Consider the following 24617-nt stretch of genomic DNA (forward strand, 5'->3'; position numbering starts at 1 on the left):
AAAGAATAATGCTATAACAAACACCGAGATTAAAAGACCAAGACACACACATCAAATGAGACTAAAGCATGAAATCAGGCACATTTATTTAACAAAGAATGCTCCAGGGATTTTTCCAATCTTGTGCCCTAAGTTTGCTGGCCTAGGCATTATCTTCCCCACAACCCTACTCAGAATAATGTGGGTTTAGAAAATGGATAGATGGAGAGAAGAGCCACAATCTTCCTTTCAGATGAGTACCCTTCACAATGTTATTCCCATCTGAAATACCTCATTAAGTAACATTTACTAAAACAATAGTTCTTCTTGCACTGCTTCTAAAGTCACATTTACTTTTCAACATCCCAATCACCTTCCACTGTGCCATGCTCTTCTCCGGGATTCCCCTCTTATTTTCTGCAAGGCTCTGTCTACCCAAAGCAACCTGCCCTTCTTGAACCCTCCCAACATTTGTAAAAATGTAACAGGAATGTTCAAGGAATGCAGAGGTCAACATACCTGTGTGACATTTCGCTGTCAGTCACCCTTCAGCCCTATCTATCGTAGGGTAATATGTGGGGTACTTGACCAGCTATGTTTTTGCACTGTGATATTACTTACAAATCTATGAATCATCACACAAAAAGACAATTTCACCTTGGGGATTAATACAGTGTACCAAAAAAACAAAAAATCCACATTTGTGCGCTCATCCACACTTGAGATTATGGTCCTTATGAGCATACCAGTTTGAATAAGCGCAGCTTGCTTTATCATTACCTTAAGCAGAGCAGGAGGGAAATGTCAAAATCTATGCCTGTTGTAAGTTTGATGCAAATTTCAAGAAATGGTTGTGAAACATTCAAAGCATTGTTATTGCAAAGCTGCACTTTGTTAAATGGTGTGACTCAAACCACTTACACCTAAACACCAGCAAGACCAAGGAACTGGTGGTAGATTTTAGAAGGCCCAGGCCCCTCATGGACCCCGTGATCAGAGGAGACTGTGTGCAGAGGGTACAGACCTATAAATACCTGGGAGTGCAGCTGGATGTTAAATTGGACTGGACTGCCAATACTGATGGCTCTGTGTAAGAAAGGTCAAAGCCGACTATACTTTCTTAGAAGGTTGGCGTCCTTCATCATCTGCAATAAGATGCTGCAGATGTTCTACCAGACGGTTGTGGCGTGTGCCCTCTTCTATGCGGTGGTTTACTTGGGAGGTAGCATAAAGAAGAAGGACGTCTCACGCCTGGACAAACTTGTTAAGAAACCAGGCTCTATTGTAGGAATAAAGCAGGACAGTTTAACATCTGTAGCAGAGCGACGGACACTAAGCAAACTCCTGTCAATCATGAAGAATCCACTGCATCCACTGAACAGTGTCATCTCCAGGTAGAGGAGTAACTTCAGTGACAGACTTTTGTCACTGTCTTGCTCCACTGACAGACTGAAGAGATCGTTCCTCCCCTACACTATGCAACTCTTCAATTCCACCCGGAGGAGTAAATGCTAACATTATTCAAAGTTATTGTCTGTTTTTACATGCATTTTTATTACCCTTTAATTTAATATTAGTTTTTTTTTTTTGTATCAGTATGATTCTGCTGGATTATATGAATTTTCCCTTGGGATTAATAAAGTATCTATCCATCTTTTACATGTAATGTTACCAACACTTATTTCAGCGGACAGTATGCGGCTTCTCCACAAAGAAGGAGAAATCACATAATGGACAAGATTTGTTATTAATATCATTCCATGTCTATCAAATCAATATGATTTTAAGAATTAACTGTTGTCCAGCATTTCCATCACATTCCATTTTCCTAGCACGTGTGTGGTAATCTCTGTCTGAACAGCATCGTCTGGCAGCTCTTAATGTGTTAGGACAAGCTCATGAGTTCTCCAATATCCTGATGAAGTTAGGAGTAGATTCCTAAATTAGAAAAATTGATAAATTCCTAAATTAAGTAAGTTAGAACTATTTTTCTACTCTGGGGCCCCGTCCACATGTACCCAGGTATTTTTGTTAAAAACGCGAGTTTTCCCTGCTTTATTAAAAAAAAAAAATCCTGTCAACACATGCATCATTTTTTAAAAATATCCATCCACATGAAAATGTTAAAATCCACTGTCAAGAGCATAACACAGGCATAGATAACAAAAAGGAATGTCATTTAGATTAATGTTTATACATGGGCTTCATGAACACTACCTGGCTATTTCACTGTGATGTCAATAAACGAACACTTGTAATCACAGCAGTCTTGCATGTTAAAAGAAAACCTCCCTTTCTGCTCCAATAATCCATGGAATTTGTGGAGGGCTGCTTTATTTCTACACGAGTCCCAGTAAAACCCTGCTACAAGCTTCTCTACTTTGGACTCAGTGACAAGTTAATTGTATATACAGTGGCACCTAGGGTCACGACCGTAATTTGTTCCAAAACTCTGGTCGTAACCCGATTTGGTCATGACCCGAAGTAATTTCCCCCCACAGGATTGTATGTAAATACAATTAAACCTTTCCAGACCGTACAAACTGTATGTAAATATATTTTTTTTAAAGATTTTTAAGCACAAAAATAGTTAAGTATACCACGGAATGCACAGCGTAATAGTAAACTAAATGTAAAAACATTTAATAACACTGAGAAAACCTTGAACAGAGAAAAGTAACATTGCAAGAATTCACACTATAGCCTTATGAACCGCTCGTGTAAACACTTTTTTTTAATGAGTTTTAAGCACAGGGAAAAACATGAACATTTGAAAAATCTGTAATTTAATAAACAACCAAGAAAAGTAACATTGCAACAATGCACGCTACGAACTAATTGCTGTAAACAGAAGTGAAGTGGAGGTTAAAATCCAATAGAAAAAAGTCTTCATTAAATACAACGCTTGAATCAGTCTCTTTAAAAACAAGCCCGATACATTCTTTAACTGCCTTCTCAGCCCCCTCACTCTCGCTCTCTCTGCACAGGGAATGCACACAGAGACTGAACACGTGCAGAAATCATTGGCGCATATGAACCGGAAGGGAAACTGGCTTGTTCATCACCCGAGTGTGTGATCGTGAACAGATGCAAAAGTTTGGCGAACTTGTTGGTCGTAACCCGATTTCTACGTGGTCTGAGACGTTCATGACCCGAGATTCCACTGTACATAGGGCCCAAGTGGACTGTAACTTCTTCACACACTTGATTTAATATTTTACAAACCACCTGTCTGGACAACCCAAAGGTGTTTCCCATCTTATGTTCAGTCTCCCCTTAACTGCCAAACAGTAGAGTGTGCAGTTCTTTTTTGACAATACTGATAGCCAATCTCATTATGTTGTCTTCCCTGCGATGCACAGCCAAAGCAGCTCAATCAAAGACAGCAGTGATGTCCTTGACAAATTAAATTCTCTTCAGCAACAACCTCTTTATTCTCAAAGTTGTCCCACCAAAAAGAGGTCTGTGTTGTAGGAGTGTTCAATGTAGCAGTGACCTATGAGCGCATTCTGACACCTTTGCTGCTCAATCTATACTAATAAAAGGCAAAGCCCTGACTGACTGGACTGACTCATCACTAATTCTCCAACTTCCCGTGTAGGTAGAAGGCTGACATTTGGCAGGCTCATTCCTTACAGATTATTTACAAAAGTTAAGCAGGTTTCATTTTGAAATTCTACGCGCAACGGTCATAACTGAATCTTACTTACGTACATATATACGTCCATAGCCTTCAGCTCGGTCGCTGTGTGAGGTGGAGTTGCATCCTCCATCAGCACGCCTCCCACGTAATTACCTGCCTGCCCATATAAGGCCATCCGTTGCTCCGGTCTCTTGATTCCCTTTGGCTGCCTGCCAACCTACATTGCATCCTCCATCCCCACGCCTCCCACGTAATTGACTGCCTGCCCATATAAGGCCGTCCTTCGCTGCTGTGTATTCATTCCTTTCCTTGGTTCGCCAGGGAAGCAGCCTTATTATTTAATACATGGCTTCTCCGCTGTTTTATTGTTCGTTTACTACGATTATTATAGTTATTGTGTAGGTATTTTAGACTTAGTTTATTGTTCAGGTACCCATTTCGTTTATTGTTCCAACCATACCCGCATTAACATGTCTATCGAGGTGATCCCCATCGATCAAAGATCTATCACTTACGGAGATGGCGCCTGCTTTTTCCATTCTCTGTGTTACATACTGCACGGACATATCAGGCTCACTCTTGATATCTGGAGGGACATTTTGTCCTATGTATTGAATGACTGGTACAGGTTCAAGGTATGGACTGATGACGGTATATTACACAGGAGCACTATACTGAAATGCTTAAGCCCTTCACCTATGGTTCTGCATGTGAGTTGATGGCTGCTGCTGAATTTTTCGGTTGTCGCTTTCAAGTGTAACCGAAAACATATCAGTCTGTTGATTCAGTTGTAGAAGTGGAAGACACGGTACACTATCCGGTAGAGTTTCTCAGCACTCTAAATCCTCCAGGCACTCCTGAGCATAATCTCATTTTGAAGGTTGGGGCACCAATAATGTTACTGAGAAACTTACAGCCACCAAAACTTTGTAACGGCATAAGACTTCAGGTCACGTGTCTGCAAAACAACCTAACTGAGGCAACTATTTTTACTGGCAGTGGCTCAGGTGAGAGAGTTTTTATTCCTCGCATCCCCGTTATACCATTTAATCTCCCATTTCAATTCAAATGCCTTCAATTTCCAGTAAGGTTCTGCTTCGCAATGACAAGTAATACGTCTCAGGGACAAACCCTACAAAAATTTGGCATTGATTTGAGACAGGATTGCTTTTCACATGGCCAACTGTATGTTGCATGCTCAAGAGTAAGCTCAGCGCACAGCTTGGTCATATTACAACCAGAGGGCTGAACTGACAACGTGGTATACAAAGAGATCCTTAACAAATAATTATATGTATATTTTCCCTCAGTTTAAAAATGTTTACTTTTTTTCTTAATAAAAATTTTAAGGCAGTACTTCGCCGCTGCGAAGCGTGGGTATTTTGCTAGTATAGTGATAAAGTAATTGTGCGTTTAAATGTAAATATGTAAAAAGTCCTGTTAAAAGGTTAACACCAGCATTACTTTAGTTACGACCACAATTGCACAAACTGGCCACATGTAAACAAAACAGATAATGGCACACAGATGTCAATCAAATGAGATACCAGACACACACTGATGTCACAAGCCATGTAAACGGGGAAGACGGGGCTTTCTAAACATCTTCACCCTGGAAGGAGTTTATCCAAAAGGTCCTTTTTCAGGAATCTAAAACGCAGTTTGCATGCAGATGAAAGGCCCAAACACATACAAATAGCTACGTTTTAAAAAAATAACCAGGTACATGTGGACAGGGTTTGAGATGCCTGATAAAGAGGCACAACTCCTTGTTTATTTGCATGAAAAAAATCTTCTAATGTCAAAGAAATCAGCAGCCCTCACTGAAATTTTATTAACACTTTTCAGAAGTTTACTGAGTAGGCTTTGTGCAAAGCAGGGTATTGCCTACTAACAACATTCAAAGATGTTATGAAAAAGGCTTTTTTTTTTTTAAAAAAAAATATTTAAGGACATTATCTGATAATTAGCTTAATGTTTTGTTTGTTTAATTTATAAAAATATTTCATTTTCAGATTTTTTTTCAATTTATTAAGTATGCTCCATTTTAGAACAATTAGCCCACTCTTGCACTTTATATTGGAGTTAAAGGGTACCAGAAGCCCAAAATGATATAAAGTCTAAAGATTTACCAAACTCAAGCATTTACCAAATAAAAAAATGTGTGCATCGATTCATGTCATGAGATTACACATATTGTAAAACAGCATCTCCTTGTGGTTATAAGGAGGGCAAAAAGCAAATAAATCTTAAATGGTTCAGCCATCTCAGACAGCCTTGGTGTCATAATCCCTCGTAATCCATTAACACTAGAATTACCAAAGCCTACCAAAAATCTCGTAATTCTGGCCCACCTTAAATCCCCTCGCACCTCTCCGTCAGCGTTTTTTGTCTTGTAAATGATTAATGCAAGCAGGAAGCAGCATGCTATACCACCTCCACCCTACCAACACAGAAAGGGCACAAAACATGTTTCTCATCTTTTAGTAATGAATGACAAAATGTAGACATGAAGCATACAATGTGTGATGTCTGAAGACCAAATATCAAATAAACACTTTCACAAAAAGGTACAACTATAATATGACAGCTTCTGTGGTGTAGTTGTAAGACCTGCTGACTTGTAATCAAGAGACTGCCAGTTCAATTCTGGCCGGCTTCCCAAATTTACTGTTTTGAGTAGTGAACTGTTCTTATTATTAATATCATACAATAAAAAACACACATTTGATTTGTGTCTGTAACAGCTGGTGTAAATTAATAGTACTTTCAAAAGTTAGCATTTATATCACGTTTATTCTCTCAGTCACGATCACAATACAACCGGACCCCCACCACCCCAGATTTGACACTGTCAGCATTTATTTGAAACTGGGAATAATAACTGTAGATGTGAGTGGTGTTTTGAGACAATGGAACTGGAAATTCTCTGATCTGGAGGGATAAAAGCTAACACACAAAACACTGGTGAATGGCATGCCTTCCTGGTATCTCATGGTCACTTGAATTTTTTTATTCAGTTGTATTGAGTGTTCCTGCTGAAACTGAACTAGTATGCACCTTATGGCCCATGATGTCAAAGCCGCAATGACAAAAAAATAGAGACATAGGTATATATCATATCTGGAGTAATTTATTTTATGACCTGTACAGTACATTACGGAAAACATTGTGGCACGGAAGCAACATTATGCATAGTATTCTTATTCATTCATATAACTTCTTGCGGTTGTAATCAGTGAACAGTGCAAGTACCTACAGCACGTGTTAACTATTCGTTTTATTAATAAAATTAAATTAGATAGGCTTTTTGTTCAGTGACCATAAAAATACTAAAATAGATACCAGAATTAACAGAAATATTACAAAAATATTTACATATAATGTATATGGCATAAAAGAAAATAAAATGCTTATCATAATTACGAGCTGTCATATTTTCAAAAATTTTATGTCATTATACAAAGTAAATTTTAATTTAAAAAGTAGTTTCCACATATATATTTCTGCACAAACAGTGCTAAAAACATTAGTCCCAGGAATCACTTGGGTAGCTGTAAATGAGGATATAGATGTGTGTCTCACATAAGCCTTATAAGAAACGTTTTTCAGCAGCCGGGGTGTTGCACGCTCTTAACAGTGATATGAGCAGTGATGATGAGGTGAATTTGTTTGTTTTCAGGCAGTGAAATTGAAAGTGTTTTTGATGAATCCAAAAATGACACTCGTGCCAATTGCACGTGACCAGTGTGCTCAAAAGCTGATCAGTCTGGAAAGAAAATCCACAAGGAATCATCTACTATGATTGCGACGTAGAATTGGGTATTTCACTATGCTTCAAGATATACCACTCAAATTACACATTATGACAGTATATACAGTAATAGCATTATTTTTATTATTATTCATTATTACTATTATTTGCATCATTAATATACTTCCTACACTACTGACTTTTTAATCTTACAGTAAAGAGATGAGTTTTAATAAATGTTATTTTTCAAGCCAAAACAAACAAAGCTTTTAATATATTTTTCAATAAAAAAATCTAATGCCAAGGAGGTTAAATGCTACTACAAGCACATACATTTTTATCATTTTAAATCAATAATTGCACTACAACTTTTGCTGTTAAAATATCCTTTTACTATATTTATACAGGTGTTGTACACAGCAACAAATAAAACACACAGTACAAATCTTTAAAAAAAAATAAATAAACTATTGTATAGTAAGCAGCAATTTCAAATTTGTCTTTAACTTTTCTTTTTCAAATAAAAAAATGTAAGCTGCCACACAAACTATATTTTCATTTAAAGGACAAAACAAAAAGGTCCGAAATCACTCGAGTAGCTTTCTTGCAGTTTGTCTAATTGCGCATGACAACTTATCCAATTTCTTTTTTCAGATTTATTACTCCACTTTCTGCAACGTTAAAGGATAACATTCCAATCGCCTCTCAATCTCTATTAAAACAAGTCTTCACTTGCTGCTCTTTGTATACACTGCTCAACTACAACAATACCTTGAGTAAAGGAGCACTACAACTAAACTTACTTTAAAACTCAGAAAAGCAGGGGCTGAAAATACTGGTTTTTGTAATCGGCCAATTTACAAATCGAAACTTTGTTTATTATATTTTATATATTTTTTATATTATTAATTAATAATACATCCCACAATTGTGGAGAAATAACTTGCCAAACATATCCTTTGACATTTAACATTAGTCTACTCAATAAATAAATTTTTGAAAAATAGTTGGGGGGGTGAAAAAAAAAAAAAAGGATTGCAAAATTAAATAAAATCAGATTCCTGTGAAATAGAAATCGGAAAAATAATCGGGAATTCAGAGTGGACTGGCACCCCATAACAGTGTGATGCAATGGCCTCAACAATGCAGGTGCATTAGCATATGTCGTTTGATTACATCTTTAGTAAACTTAAAAACACAGTTTACAGTAAAATAAGTAATAAGTAGAGAGTGAACTTGCCATTAAGTGTTTTCATCAGGTTTGTTTTTCATTGTCACTGTCAGGCATGTATGTGCCTTGTACGCAGGCATACAAGAATGGCTTGAAAATGAAATGCTGCACCCTGATCAAGTGCAAGTGTAGAAAGACAACAGCTCAGGAATTGGGGATGCGCAACAGTACCTATTTAAAAAACAGCAGTGATCCATGTATTTCACATGTCAGTATTTCCAATACCAACATCGATACTGTGTATTTTTTAAAGAGCATAGCAAATTGCTTTGAAATGATGATAGTGTTTTAGAATTGCTAATATTAACTAGTCAGTCTGTATTTAAATGAACTAATATTATGACACAGCATCAAGGTTGCTGTAACTAATTTATTAAAAAATACAGTGGGTATAGAAAAGAATTACCCCCTTCGAAATACTCTTATTTTTTTTTCTTTACAGCCTTAAATGAACACATACACAAAATATATATTTCTTCCTAGATTTTACTTACTCAATGCAAACTATAACATCCAAGTGAAAGATATGACAGCTACAGTTCAGAAAAATTATAAAAAAAATCAAAAACAAGACATACCGTAATTAATAAAGGATCACCCCCTCCCCATGTTAATATTTTGTTGAACCACCTTTTGCTTTAATGACAGCCTTGAGTCTGTTGAGATACTTCACTATCAGCTTTGCACATCTAGATTGAATATTTGCCCACTCTTCTTTACATAACTGTTCAAGTTAGGTCAGACTGGATGGTGAGCGTTGATGGACTGCTATCTTCAAATCTTTCCATAGATTTTCAATGGGATTTAGGTCTGGGCTCTGACTGGGACACACGAGGACATTCACTTTTTTCTCCTTCAGTCACCGTGTGGCCAATTTTGCTGTGTGCTTCGGGGTTGTTGCTGTGTTGAAAGGTGAACATTTTGACCAGAAAGTTTAGGTTTTCCTCAAGAATGTGATGGTGTTTTGCACCATCCATTTTTCCTTCTACCCTAACGACAGCCCCAGGCCCTGTGGCAGAGAAGCACCCCCACAACAGGATGCTGCCACCTCCATGCTTTACTGTGGGTATGGTGTGTTGTGCACGGTGAGTGCCAGGTGTCCTGTTTGGTATTGAGGCCAAATAGTTTCATTTTGGTATCATCTGACCATAAGACCTTTTTCCACTTGGCATCAGAATCTTCAAGGTGCATTCTAGCAAAGCTCAAACAAACCTTAATGTGTCTTGAGAAGTGGCATTTCCCTTGCGAGCCTCCCGAACAAGCCAGAATTGTGGAGCGTTTGTGAAATTGTTGCTATATGCACACAATGACCACTCCTTGCCATAAAATCCTGTAACTCCTTTAAAGTGGCAATTGGCCTCGTGGTAGCCTCTCTTACTAGTTTCTTCCTTGCTCTTCCATCCTGTTTGGAGGGATGGTCGGATCCAGGGGGGGTCCTAGTAGTACCAAACACTTGCCACTTCTTTATTATGGACTTTACTGTGCTCTTTGATATTTATAAAGCCTTTGTGATTTTTTTGTATCCATCTCCTGGCTTATGTCTGTCCACAATTCCATCCCCGAGATCTTTTGAAAGTGGCTTGCCACCCATAGTCAGTTGTTTGCTGTCCGTTGCACTACCAAGCAAGGGAATGATCCAGGAACAGCTGTCTTTATGCTTCGCTAATCTCACCGATTACAACTGATCAAAGGTGGAAGCCAGTAAATATGATCTGCAATGGAAATGGTGGTTTACTTACACCTGATTGAGTTTACAAATATTGTTTAGAAAGGGGGGTGATCCTTTATTAATCTCAGTATTTCTTGTTTTTTTATTTTTAAAATTCTTCTGAACTGTAGCTGTGATATCTTTCACTTGGATGTTATAGATTGCATCCAGTAAAGCTGGAAAAAATATTGGTTTGAGTGTTTTTATTTAAGGCTGTAAAGCAAAAAAAAAGAGAATATTTCGAAGGGGTTGATTCTTTTCTATACCCTCTGTATCTATACTAATAAAAAGGCAAAGCCCTCACTGACTGACTCACTGATCACTAATTCTCCAACTTCCCGTGTAGGTAGAAGGCTGAAATTTGGCAGGCTTATCCCTTCCAGCTTACTTACAAAAGTTAAGGTTTCATTTCGAAATTCTACGTGTAACGGTCGACAACGTTCGCCATGTTGAACTTTCTTATTTATGGCCCCATCTTCAAGAAATTTGGTACGCAGGTTCCCAACGCTAACTGAATCCTACTTATGTACATATATATACGTCCATAGCCTGCAGCTCAGTCGCCGTGTAAGGCGGCGTTGGGTCCCCCATCCCAACGTCCCCCACGTTGTTGGCTGCCTACCTATATAAGGCCGTCCATCGCTCCGGTCTCTACATTCCATTCCTTGCTTCGGCCCAGGAATCACGTCTCCCTGCTGATAACTACAGCCTTTTTATTTAATCCACGGCTTCTCTGCTTTTTTATTGTTCGTTTATTACGATTATAGTTATTGTGTAGGTATTTTAGACTTACTTTACATTGTTCAGGTATCCATTTCCTTTATCCGTCCAACCGTACCCCTATTAACATGTCTATCGAGGTGATCACCATCAATCAAAGAACTGTTACTTACCGAGTGGTTTCCATGCCCAGAGATGGCACCTGCCTTTTCCATTCTCTTTGTTACATATTGCACGGCCATATCATGCTCACTCTTGATATCCGGAGGAACATTGTGTCTTATGTATTGAATAACTGGGACATGTTCAAGGTGTGGACCGATGACGGTACAGGAGATAATTATATTACACAGGAGCACTAGAAGAGTGAAATGCTTAAGCCCTTCACCTATGTTACTGCATGTGAGTTGATGGCTGCCGCTGAACAGTTCGGTTGTCGCTTTCAAGTGTACCGAAATGGCCAAATATATTTTACACCTTTTGACAACTGCCAATGCCTCTTAAAAATCTTAGATTTACAGGTGACAATTTCAGTAGTGGACACTTTGATGTTTAAGAATGTTTAAACTCTCAAAAGCTGGATGCAAAGTTATCGATGAAACCAATTATATGCTAACACTTGACAGATGCCGAATGTCACTTCAACACAAGTCCTGCAAATACTGTCATAATTGAAACAAACCATGAAACTCAAACAGATTATGACAGCAGCAACCCAAGCTGTGAGATTTAAAACAAGGTTACTGTTCACATGGCCAACTGTACATTGCATGCTCAAGAGTAAGCTCAGCGCACAGCTTGGTCATATTACAACCGGAGGGCCAAACTGACAATGTGGTATACAAAGAGATCCTTAACAAATAATTATTGGTATATTTTCCCTCAGTTTAAAAAGGTAAAATTTTCTTCTTAATAAAAATTTTAAGGCAGTACTTCGCCGCTGTGAAGTGCAGGTATTTTGCTAGTTTATTAATAGAATGAACAGGTCACAACATTTTCTAACCTGCTTAATCCTGACCAGGGGCCTCGTGTATAAACGGTGCATACGCACAAAAATGTTGCGTACACACATTTTCATGTTCAAATTGCGATGTATAAAACCTAAACTTGCCGTAAAGCCACAAACATTTTCACGGTAGCTCATACCCTGGCGTATTCAAGTTCTTCGCTCAGTTTTGCAAACTGGCAGCACCCAGTGTCAAAGCGGTGCTACTGTACCAGTGTGGTTTCCTTTTCTTTTTTAGATCCACATCCCTGACACGGCTTTATAAATACACTGAAATGGAACTGAATACTGTTTATTAGTTTAATGCATCCGATTGTAATTAACCTGTAACAATATAATGGTCCACAGAATGGTCAAACTATTCTAAATACCATAGCTGCTTTAGCGTTGTTACTCTCACTGCACCTTTTCCTTCTTCTTTCAGCTGCTCTCATTAGGGGTTGCCACAGCGGATCATCTTTTTCCATATTACTCTCACTGCACCACTTGGAGTATTTACACACGTGGACAAAATTGTTGGTACCCTTCAGTCAATGAAAGAAAAACTCAAAATGGTCACAGAAATAACTTTAATCTGACAAAAGTAATAATAAATAAAAATTCTATGAAATTTAACCAATGAAAGTCAGACATTGATTTTCAACCATGCTTCAACAGAATTATTTAAAAAAATAAACTCATGAAACAGGCCTCACTAACATTTACAAATAATATTCTCACATTTGCATTTTCTATTACACTCTGTCCTTCTGTTTTGCATGGCTGCACTCGGGTCCTAATCTGGATCCTGAGTTGGTTTGTTGTGTGGTAGGTGCGGCAATGCACTGTATCAGCGCATGTTCCTAACCTCTGTTTTAACTAGAAAGATTTTATCATACTAGGCTGACCCGCCTTTTAAGGCGACCGACTTAAGTGGACCACTTCTTAAGGCAATTCAATATGTAGATCAATTTGATATTTTATACAAACTCATTAATTTGGTTATATTGCATTTGAGCGGTATTACTTTAATACTCGTAGTTTCTGTATTTTTGTGATGAAATTTAAACTTTTTTCTATATTGAGGTCGCCCTTTTGAACCCCCCCGATATTTACTACGCGGTGAGGCATTTGTACTCCATCAACATTAATTATTTCCAGAGAAATAATTTTGTCTATTTTTCCAGCGCATCGCGCACAAAAGCAAGGGAATGATGGGAGCACCAGAACTCTGCTCACATCATGTCACTTCATAACGCAAGCTGCAAGTAGTAAGTCTGTGATAAGCGAAATACCGCTACGCTTTCCACTCACGGGACGGAAGGACAATCATGACCGCTTTTATATAGTAAGAAAGAAGAAGAAGATATCGCACAGTCTGGAGTAGAAAATCATCTTTTACCTGGAAAAACAAAACTACAAATCCCATCGTGCATTGCAAAATGGTAGGGGCGTGTGTGAAATTCCGCGCCTGTGTAGCACTCACGGGACAGAAAGACAATCCCGACCGCTTTTATATAGAAGGATTAGCATTACATTTAGATAAGTTTCAAATTTGTATTTAGAAAAAGAAACTTTTGACATTTTTACACTTAATCCTATTTTGCCTCAGGGCCAGATCCCATCACAGGATGAATACACACCATCATATCAGGGATCATTTTATCATTGTCAATCCACCTAACCAGCATGACTTTGAACTGCAAGAGGAGACAGAAGGACAATTGTTTAACAATACAAAATTGAGAAAATTTAACATTACACCTGATGTTGTTACTAATGCATTTAGAATACTTTTAAATTAATTAAGGCTACAAAATATTTATTACATTTACTGTAGCATTTATGTTTTATAAAGAAAAAACTTGTTTCGGTGAAAGTTTTCTCTTTATATTGGGTATAGCTAGTACAAGTAAAATTCTGCCAGGGACCTAACAAATATTTCATTTTGAAATTTATGAAAAATTTATCATTTATGAAAATTTTGTTGTAATGAGATTCTGTATTTGTCACTATAGTGCTTTCTTTAACTTGTGTCCAGGCATTTCAATAGCTTCTTTCGCGTTAATTTTAATCTTCTCCTGTCTACAGGTTATGATGATGAGAATTTTTCTCAGCATTTCTTTGCAATACACTTTCAGGGAGCTAATGATGCTCAAATCCAATGGCTGAAGCACTGCTGTGCAATTAATTGGGTGGTAGGAATTCAACCCGAACATTATCTAAATGTGGAAGCCTGTCGTGAACAGCACAGTTATCAATCAGAAGCCAAATCATCCTTTTCTTGTTATTCATACTGTGAGGTTTCTGAAGTCTTATGGAATCCCAAAACAGGAACGTCACTCTGAAGTTCATCGCAAAGCGCGATTGCCGCATCTGTGGAAGATTGTTTGTCCGTTGCTGGGGCAGGGCAACCACAGGCTCATAATGATGCAGTGAGGCACTACAGAACCGAATCCTAAATAGTTATGGGCGTGCTATAAGTCCCTGTCTTGCACCCCAAAACACGAGCCTTAGTCTCAGTACTTCATCAAAACCAGTTTTATTCAGCTTGAAACGGGAACAGCATGATTATTTATTGTAGCGGGATCTGCCACTCTCCTATACACAGCAGTCATTCAGGGTCATGGCCAGGTTAGTAGCCAAGTAATACTGTTCCCTGCATCACCCATCGAGGTCTTTTCTGTTTGCTTCGGTGAAGAGCAGCCCCAGCTCTGTGAGCCTGCTGTTGCCCCGGCAACAGATAAACAGTCTTCCACAGACGTGGTGAACGTACTTCAGGACGCTCTTCGGAGTATTGTCCAGTTGGAGGAGGTCCCAGGAGAGAGTTAAGTAACCTCACATTTTCTTGAATGAGTGCCGCATTAATAGGAATGTTTCTTGAACGAGCATCACCAAACCACATAAAACCGGCATTTTTTTCAAATGCAGCAGTTCACATACATTTGCAACCCGAAGTTTCTTCTTTTTTTGCTCTGTCTTTCAAGAAAGTTGACAGTGTCAATGGCGAAATTCTGAATTCACTGGCAAAGTCTTTTTTCTTTTTGACACAATTGACAGCTGCAAAAATGTAAAGTTTTATTTCTAATATGAACGGTTATCGTTTTATCGTGTCTGCTGTTTCTATAACAGGGTGAGAATGAGTTAAATTCCAACGGATGTTTTTCAAATGTTGACAAGAAATAAGCAACAAGTATCACTGAAAACCACCGAGAAAAAAAAAAACACACTACGAGGACAGTCCAAAGAAAGAAAAAAAAAAAAAAAAAAAATTTACAGTGTTTTTGTTTGGGTATCGTTGTGCACAACTGAGCTGCGACCATGGGACTAACTGCTTTGGGAATAATTCATTCAGGCATTTCAAGGTCTTTTGGGCAGTTCGTTGTAATGAAAAGTATCGGCTGAATGTAGTTCGTAGTAATGAGTTTTCTATAGACTCTTGTCAAATGGTTAAACTGTCAGGACCATAAAAATACAGTGGAACCTCGGTTTGCGAGCATAATTCGTTCCAGAAACGTGCTCGCAATCCAAAGCACTCGTATATCAAAGCGAATTTCCCCTTAAGAAATAATGGAAACTCAGATGATTCGTTCCACAACCCAAAACTATTCATATAAAAATGATTAATACAAAATATAAAGTAAAATACATAATACAAAATTAACCTGCACTTTACCTTTAAAAAGAATCATGGCTGGTGTGAGTTTCTAAACTCATGTGGGATTCCACCCAACGGGACAATACGCGGAAGAGCATCCCAAAGCAATCGCAGTCTCCCAGCGCTGTAGCAGTTCGCCGTATAAGCGCATCCAAAAAGATCGCAGACATGCTATAAGCGCCTATCGTCAATGGGTCATACAAGGAACATTATAAAGATCCCGGTACAATAAATAACAGCGCTGTTGCTGTTTCAAGCTGAATAAAGCTGGTGTTAAAGTACTGAGACTCAGCTTCGTGTTTTGGGGAGCAAGATGGAGACTCGCACTTCACACCGCACACACACAGTCACAATGCTGTAGTAAACAGATGTTGACTGTATGAGTGAGGCACACAGACTCAGACGGAGAATAGGAGACGATTGACAGAGAGAGAGAGAGAGAGAGAGAGAGAGAGAGAGAGAGAGAGAGAGCGGCGAGCAAGTGAGATAGATAGATAGAGAGAGACGGACGCGCTGGGCAAACGAGCGAGATAAGGAGAGAGAGAGAGAGAGAGAGAGAACCATCAGCTCAGTTGTGATCACATGACGCTCAGTAGACAAAGTGTATCCATACTACTCACTCGATAAACGAGCGATGTCTTGCAATACAAGTCAAAATTTATTACAAATTTTTGCTCGTCTTGCAAAACACTCGTAAACCAAGTTACTCGTAAACCGAGGTTCCACTGTACTTTGTTGTCATGAAAATTTTGCTGTAAAGATATTTGTTGTAACAGAATTTTACCTGTATTTTGCACAGCATTAGACTATTTAACATTCGTAATGAATATTGGTTATGTTGTCCACTGCATATGAAGAAAAATTAAAAACGGATAGAACTTGTGGCAAAACGCTCTTGTAGTGATCATTCACACTATTAAGTCTCCATCACTACGTTAACAACAGGCTTTACATTTCATAAGCATTAATGAGTGGTAAACTGAAAAATGTCAAACTCAACTAAAAAGTCTTCAGTATACCCCCATCTACATAACCCTGCAAGCAGCAGTGTTACCTGGACCCGAAAAAAAATTGGACTTACGGAGTCTGAGTTAGGGAAAACGGCATAATAGGCGCAGGTTAATCAACGACATTATTTTTCCGGCTTAAGTATTATATAACCCATTTATTATATTGTCGTTTTATATGTATACATGTAGGCTACATACCGGCACGTGCATCTACAGTATGTACTATCGAACAGTGCAATGAAACAGGTTATCTTTAGAGAAAAAAGTCTTAACTTCGTTTGGTGTCGATGTGCCGATGCATCTCGCTCGACAATCTCGTCAATGGACTGAAACACATTTTCCTCAAGATCCGGCATAGATTCCAAGAATCTGCGCAGTATGTCAATAGCCTGCCTCGCTTCTTTTCGGCTGGGCACAGGCCAAGTATCAACATTGTTGCCGTATTCTTCCTCATCCCCACTCTCATTTTCCACCTCAGCAACAATGTCAGTGTCCGTTAGTTCTCCACAAACACTCACTACACTGTCAACTTCAAGAAAATCCTGAAAGGACACTTCTTTATTGGCGCCAGTAGCTGTCAGAACTGTGGACCATTCTTTGGGACTTGCAAGTGCGTCGTCTGTTTCCATTGACATTTTCTCCAAGTGCTCCTCTGAATTGTCAACGGTTTGCTGTCCAAAACCTGCTTTTTTGAAGCAATTCTTGATTGTTTCCTCGGGAACTTCATCCCAAGCTCTCCGGGCCATTCGCATCGCTTCTAGCAGGTCAATTCCTAGTGGGCGTTTATCTTCGATATCCCGCAGCACTTTTCTCACAATGAGTTTGTGGTATCGCAACTTCAAATTGTTAATGATGCCCTGGTCGAGAGGTTGAAGCTTAGATGTCGTGTTCGGAGGCAAAAACTTCATTGTCACAGCTTTCATGACAGGGATATGGTTATGTGCTGTGCAATTATCGATGAAAAGAATTATTCTTCTTTCTTTCCCGGACCATCACTGGATCCACTTTTTTCAGCCACTTGGAGAAAAGCTCTGATGTCATCCAAGCTTTCTTATTGGCCTCGTAATCCATAGATAGCGATTTCACATTTTTGAAGCAGCTGGGTTTCAATGATTTCCCAATCAACAATGTGGGCAATTTTTCTAACCCACTCATGTTTGCGCCCAAAAGAGTCATGTGCTCCTTACTTTTCTTTCCGCCGTGGCAAGGTTCACCTTTGAAAGTCATTGTTTTGTCTGGAGTGCATTTGAAGAATAAACCAGAAGACGTCATCAGGACTGTAATCTTGAACAATTTCTGGCAGTTTCTGTATCCAATGACTGCAATCTTCTTCTGGCACTTGTGCACTTTCGCCACATAGCCTATTAAACACAATTCCGTGTCTTTTCTTGAATTTGTCCAGCCAACCATTGCTGGCTTTAAATTCTGAATGGCCCAACTCTTTGGCAAATTCTTTTGCTTTTGCTTGCAAAAGCTTCCCGTCAATAGGAACGTTCCTATCCCTCGCTTGCACAAATCGCTTCAAAACACATTGTTCAATGACGGGATACGCTCATTCCCTCATCCTCTTCTGATGGCCACATGCCTTCAGGGCTCTAGACTAACTTTTTGCACTGGTTGCACTGGTGCGCCTAACTTTTTTTCTTAGGTGCACCAGCACAAAAGTTAGGTGCACCCAAATTTTCAACCGCATCACATTTAACACCACAGTTTTACAAGTTCACTTTATTTTTTTTTTTTTTTTAATCGCTGTCCATATAGGCAATATTGACTTGTAAATGATTAACTAACAATCTGGTCAATATAAAGTTCTTTATTTGAAGGCAAGCACAATTCTACAAGAAAGGTAACTTACTGAAAAAGTGTTGGTGCTTAAAGTGCTTTACTGAGCTGAAATTTAAACTTAAAAAATCTCAAGATAAATTAACTAAAAAGAAAATCTAAATTAAGTGTTTTAAGGGCTTCAAACTGAACATCTCATGGCTCAATGTCTTATGGACTATCCTCCATTGCAGTCACATGCCCCTCGGATGGCCAACTCCTGTAGTTTGGCCTTCTTGATCTTTGGCCTTGACTAAACCAGCTGGCCACACTCTCTCTAGCATCAAAATCTTCCAGACTTGGGCATGAGCATGCTCGACCTCAATGTGTCCAATAAGTATATTCACCAGTCTTCCTCTCCGCAAGATACGACCGTACACAATGATGCATTCCTTTGTGGCGAGATCTGTGTCTCCGTCGATCAGGAATGCCATGTACGCACTGTTCGCAATTTGCACAGACGTCTTTTTTTTCCCAATGTATCTGCGATGACTCCTATAAATTGGGCGCACGCGACATCATTGCTGTACGTCGGGTTTACTTTCAATCCATTTTTCTTCATAAGAATTATTAGGGAAGTTCTTCTTTTGCAATATTGTAGGCAACGTTAAACTTAATTATCATCTCGGCCTCGTCTGATGATCTGTTTGCTGCTGCCTGCCGGTGAAAGGCAGCGGGGAGAGGGGACACTTGAGCAGTGCATTTATCGCGGCATGTAATGTGTTTTATAGATGCATTGTGCTTTTTCAGCGTTTCAATTCTAAATGTATTAGAACCAGTCACAAATGCACTACTGCCGGCCATGGTCTTCCCACACTCTTTACAGTAAATACAGTGCATTATAATTATCGGCTTTACTGTATCTTAGCCAGGGAAACTGGTCAAGCCACTCCTTTCGAAATGTATACACTTTACCCCTTTTAATTTCAGTGGGCTCGGACTCGATCGTATGTGGCTCATTATCTAATGCCGTCTCCGGACCAGGGCTTGCTATAACTTGGGAGGTTGATGGCTCCGTGTCAGAGCATTGGTTATGATTTTCAGACGGATCAGGCCCTAACTTAACATTCTTAACGAAAAAGCTGTCAATCGTTCTTTTCATCTTCTCTCATAATCCGCAGCTACATCCACGGTTTACCTGATGGGCTACTCACCTCTCTCTGTCCGACTGCATCACATGCATTTTCAAACGTACACACACGTACAGGAATATCTGGACCACGGCCAATCAGGGGGGGGCGGGATCTGCCCTTTACTATCTCTGATTGGTTTAGACCACGATATGGGCCTAATGTGCATCTGTTGTTTCGTTTTTTTTTCACCCCCTCAAATGGCTGGTCGCACCGGTGCAACCTTTGATTTTTTTTAGTTGCACCATTGAGAAATTAGGTCGCACCAATTCCGGACCACATGTTCTGAAATGTAGCCTCAGAATAATAACCCAAAGGCCATAGAAAATTCGACTAACGGAGGTTGGGAGCCAAAAAGTTTGAGTTGTGGAGATCTAAATACATTGGTCTTATGGGATGGGATGTTATTTTTTCTTTAGTAACCCAAGCGGTATTTTGTGGTGTTTGAACTATGTGGAATCTTTCACTACCTTGGGTAGATGGTAACCCTAGGCGAGGGAAGGTTTGGACCCATATGCTGATCTTTGAGAAAGACAGAACGAAAGCAAACTATGAGTAAAAGGAGCAAGAGAGCTTGGTGATGGTGCATCGATCTGTTCTTGCAGTCAAATGCACTGTGTAGCCAGTAACTGCTCTTGAATATTGGGTGTGAAGGTGTATATCTGTGTGGGAGTTGATTTAGAGCCCATAGTTTATTTTTAAGTCAGCAATATACCTATGGACTGAGTTAGCATCTGGTAAGAGCTTTGGATTTTGCGTTACTGGAAGAATAATTTTCTTTTTATATATTGTGACGCTCGAGTCACTGTCTTGCACCCCAAAACACAAGGCTGAGTCTCAGTATTTTAGCAAAACCAGCTTTGTTCAACTTGAAACATTAACAGTAGGGTTATTTATTGCAGCTGGAGCTACCACTCTCCTGTACACAGACACAGCAAATGGACATAGTCGGGCCTGGTTAGTGGCCAAATTATATTGTTCCCTGCATTTATAATGATCCTTGCGCCACCCATCAGCAACAGGTGCATATAGCGTGATCTTGATTGCCTCGTAGTTGTTTCCACAGCATGTAAGTCCGTGGTTGCCTCTGCAATGGACATGCAGTCCTCCACAGACCCAGCAGTCGCACTTCGGCATTGGGAGGGGTCCTAAAAGAGTTCAGAACCCTCACAATGTATTTTCCTTTGGAATATTTTTCTTTCTAATATTTATTGCAGCCTGAACTATGAGTTCATTTTTTAAAGTAACTGTGTGGGAAAATTTTGCCATTTTGACTGCCTCACATTACAACCCTCAATCCCAGTTAGTCCCGAAATACTTTATGGGCATCTGCTCCCACAGGACGCTTGTAACACAGAGACATGCAGTTATAGCAGTACAGACAAAACAGCATACTTAGCACAAATTTAAAACTGCTAAAATTTCTATCAGCTGCATTGATTTTAAAGGCAAATATTCATGATTATACTGTAATCCCTAACAAGTGACGAGATACACGCAAGTCAAAAACATTAGGAAGATAGATAATGAGTAATACATAATGAAAATATTAATGAATAATTGTTTAAGAATAACGTAATACCAAAAGGCTTTAAATTTTAGGCACAGACTAAAATTCAGTACCTGAAACACCACAACAAACCTAGATGTTTTGCATTTATTACAGCTGACTAAATTAACAAGAAATCAAGAATGCAAGGCACATTTCCCAGGGAAGAATCCTTAATCAGTCCCCCAAATATTGTAACCACATACAATAAGCATATTCTTTTACATAAGTACACCATTACAAACTAGTTGATACTTGTCTGAAACACAGAATAAAAGAACTACATTGTTTAAATAAACTATTGAATTAAGGAAGACCTCCTTTTTGAATGCAGAGAAAACAAAAAAGTTTATTTTTGTCACAAAACTTGGCATTAACATAATATGAAGTTAGCTCTTTTTCCTTACTTTTAATCCCCAACAAAAACATTTTATAGAAGACTGTTTTGCATATTTTTTTCCTTTAGTAGTACATGTCTCATTAAATTCAGGCAAATGTAATGTAATTGTAATGGAAGATTAATGAGCAGACATTAATATAAAACTATTTCATTATGCTAACTACACTTGTAGTTACCATGTTTCTCCCGAAAATAAGCCCTAGCATGATTTTCAGGCCGCTATGTAATACAAGCCATATTCCAAAAATAAGCCCTAGTCAAGATCGTCAGCTGAAAAGAAAGGTGCCTAAGGCCAGGTTTATACTTCACGCAATGCAAAGCGTGTGCCTGAAACATCCATTAAATTCCGAGGACACCTTGCCACAATATCTCTGAAAAGGATGTCTAATTATTACATCCATCAATTTGGGGATGCGTCCATTCCAGAAGCATCGGCACAAGACAGAAACAAAATCCCTGTACAGGGTATGAGCTCATCGTAAGCTGAACTCAAGCACACACATACATTAATGTCATTGTAGCTTCACCAAATCTCCAAACCTTCATGTCTTTGGATGTAAAACGGAGCACACTGTGGAAACCCACCAGGAAAACATGCAAACTCCAGGCAGAGATCACAATGGATGCGACTCCCTGCAAGAAAGCAGTGCTACCACTCTGCCACCCCGATATGTGTAACTATTAACAGTATTCATTGTTTATTTGTAAAATGTAATATACATATTTTAATGCATTTCATCATGAAAGTGATATCAAGTATAAATCTAAGAATTATAAATGTGCAGAGAACTGGAATATCATAAATGTAATGTGTTCTGTGTTGCGATCTATTGCTGCATGCCATTGCTGTCAGGTCAGGAGGAAGCCCCAGCGATTAACAACTGGGTCGGTTTTAAGATGACGTTTACAACGGTCTACTTGAATGATAAAGTAAACTACGAGGTTAAAGTGGACATTTCGAGTTTAAAGCAGAAACTTCCACTTTTATCACAAAATAGACATTCTCATTATGTCCTTATTTTTTTTTCCTCTGTGGCTCAAATACTCCCCGTACATTCAGATGGTATTGTGAATGTTCAAAAAAAAAAAAAAAAAAAAAAATGCATAAAATATGGTATTGTGAGACTTTTAAAATATATTGTGTCATTACTTTGGGGTATATGCTTGAATATAAAAGTACCATGAATACATTTGTATGTCGGCATTTTGCTTCACCACATCAAACCATTCAACAAACATTGAAGTACGCACATCAATCCCGGAGTGGCAGGAGTAACAAGAAATTCAGGGTGGAATTCAGGGTTTGAATGTGGAGAATTATGACGATATTCCAGAAGATGATGACATAACTGTATTTGGATAAAAATGTATATTGTTGTACATGAATAAATACAAGGTATCCCCTGAAAATAAGCCCTACTGCATCTTTTGGAGCAAAAATTTATATAAGACTGATTTTCAGGGAAACACAGTAATTTAGAACCTTACTAAAAAATGTTTCTCATTTACAAGAATGCCATAAACTAGAAGAAAATCAGGTGAAATGCAGAATTAACACTGCACAAGATACTAGTGAATTATAAGGCAAAGAAAGTAAGGTACAAACATGATTTTTTATATTTTTTATTATAATGCAGCTAAAACTTGAATTCCACTACCTTACCCAAATAAAACAAAAAAACACCCTTTTACTCAAGTATAAATTTCACTCAATGACTTCTCAAATGCAAAAAAAAAAAACAAGCTAATATATACAGTTGCTTCACATGAATTTCAAAAGTGTCTTGAGCATGGGAAAGGTGCTATTATATAAATAAAATGTATTATAATAATTATTATTAAAACCAAGCATGCTTTTTTAAAGTCATTAAAAATCATACATCTTTATGACAGCAATCAGTATATATTAAAATATCTTATTTGCAATAGCCTCATATTCCAAATAAAGAGCTCATTTCAATGTCGTAAAAATAAGGTTCTATACACATCATTTAATAAATGATTTTATATTCTATCAAGAAATAAAATTACATACCTGATCCTGCAAGTCATAATCATAGCTGTCATGCAGAAGAAGACTAAGAACATATCTAGTGTAGATCACAGCATCAATTCCACACTTTTCAAGCTCCTGTCCCAGCCAGGTTTGTACTGGGCCCAATGCACGAAGGAGAGACATTTCTGAAGCAGGCAGAGGGTCTGGATGAGGGATTGTTAAGGTTTCAGTAAGAAGATCATCCAACTTGTTACCAATTAGGTGCATGAATCTAGGTGTTAGGGATTTTAAAATATTGCGCCATTTTCTGACAGCAGACCAGTAATTAAGCTGTCTGGAGGAACTTACTCCAGCCGTGGGGTGAAGAAGACTACATGGGAATTCATGTAGGTGTTACTTGATGATGCTTAGCAACGATGAGTTTCACTTTGCAGGCATGATTCACTGTTAAAAAAGTGTGCACTCCAATAGGCTCCACAACACTAAAGTGTGTTTGCTTCTCAATCAATTGAGTTTCATGTTGAATTCAGGTTGCTTTGAAGGCAACAACCTAAAACACAAAAAGAAGGATTAGATAAATAAATTGTTTAAAGTCAAACAAAAATTGAGTATTTTCTACAGAAGGTTTATAATTACACAGACTGTTGATATAAAAGGTAGAAGCACCGCAAACATTGATAAATTCAGACAAAAGCATACGAGTTTTAGCATATTAATAAATTACAATTTATGGCAGTGTTTGAATTTTCAAATTTATTGAAAAGGAATATATCTCCAACATACACACAACAGATGTAGCATGTACCTAGTTTAAAAGAAGAGAAAAAAAAAAAGGTATTTTTGAGGCATTGTCAGTGTGACATACTGCCACTGGAAAATAAATAGTTTAAACTTCAGCTAACGTTATGAACTTTCTGTCACTACCACTCACTTAAGATCCAGCTGGATTGCATACTGCTGGCCAATAATTCACTATATCAACAGAGAATGGGAACTGCAAAAAATGCGTAAATATTTAATGCAAATACATACA

At 38.4% G+C, this 24617-nt stretch overlaps 1 protein-coding gene across 4 annotated transcripts in view; it reads right to left on the reverse strand.

Moving 5' to 3' along the window:
- kiaa0232 (KIAA0232 ortholog) overlaps window positions 1–24617 on the reverse strand; it is a 132482-nt gene that overhangs the window by 78929 nt on the left and 28936 nt on the right. For all 4 annotated transcript variants that reach the window (XM_039751441.1, XM_039751439.1, XM_039751440.1 and 1 more), the window contains exon 2: window positions 23624–24134. In XM_039751441.1, coding sequence (XP_039607375.1) covers window positions 23624–23851 — 228 coding nt within the window. In that variant the 5' untranslated portion in view covers window positions 23852–24134. The remainder of the gene's footprint in view (window positions 1–23623; window positions 24135–24617) is intronic.

This window comes from Polypterus senegalus, chromosome 4 (assembly GCF_016835505.1).
Source record: "Polypterus senegalus isolate Bchr_013 chromosome 4, ASM1683550v1, whole genome shotgun sequence".
In the NCBI taxonomy this organism is placed as follows: Eukaryota; Metazoa; Chordata; class Cladistia; order Polypteriformes; family Polypteridae; genus Polypterus; species Polypterus senegalus.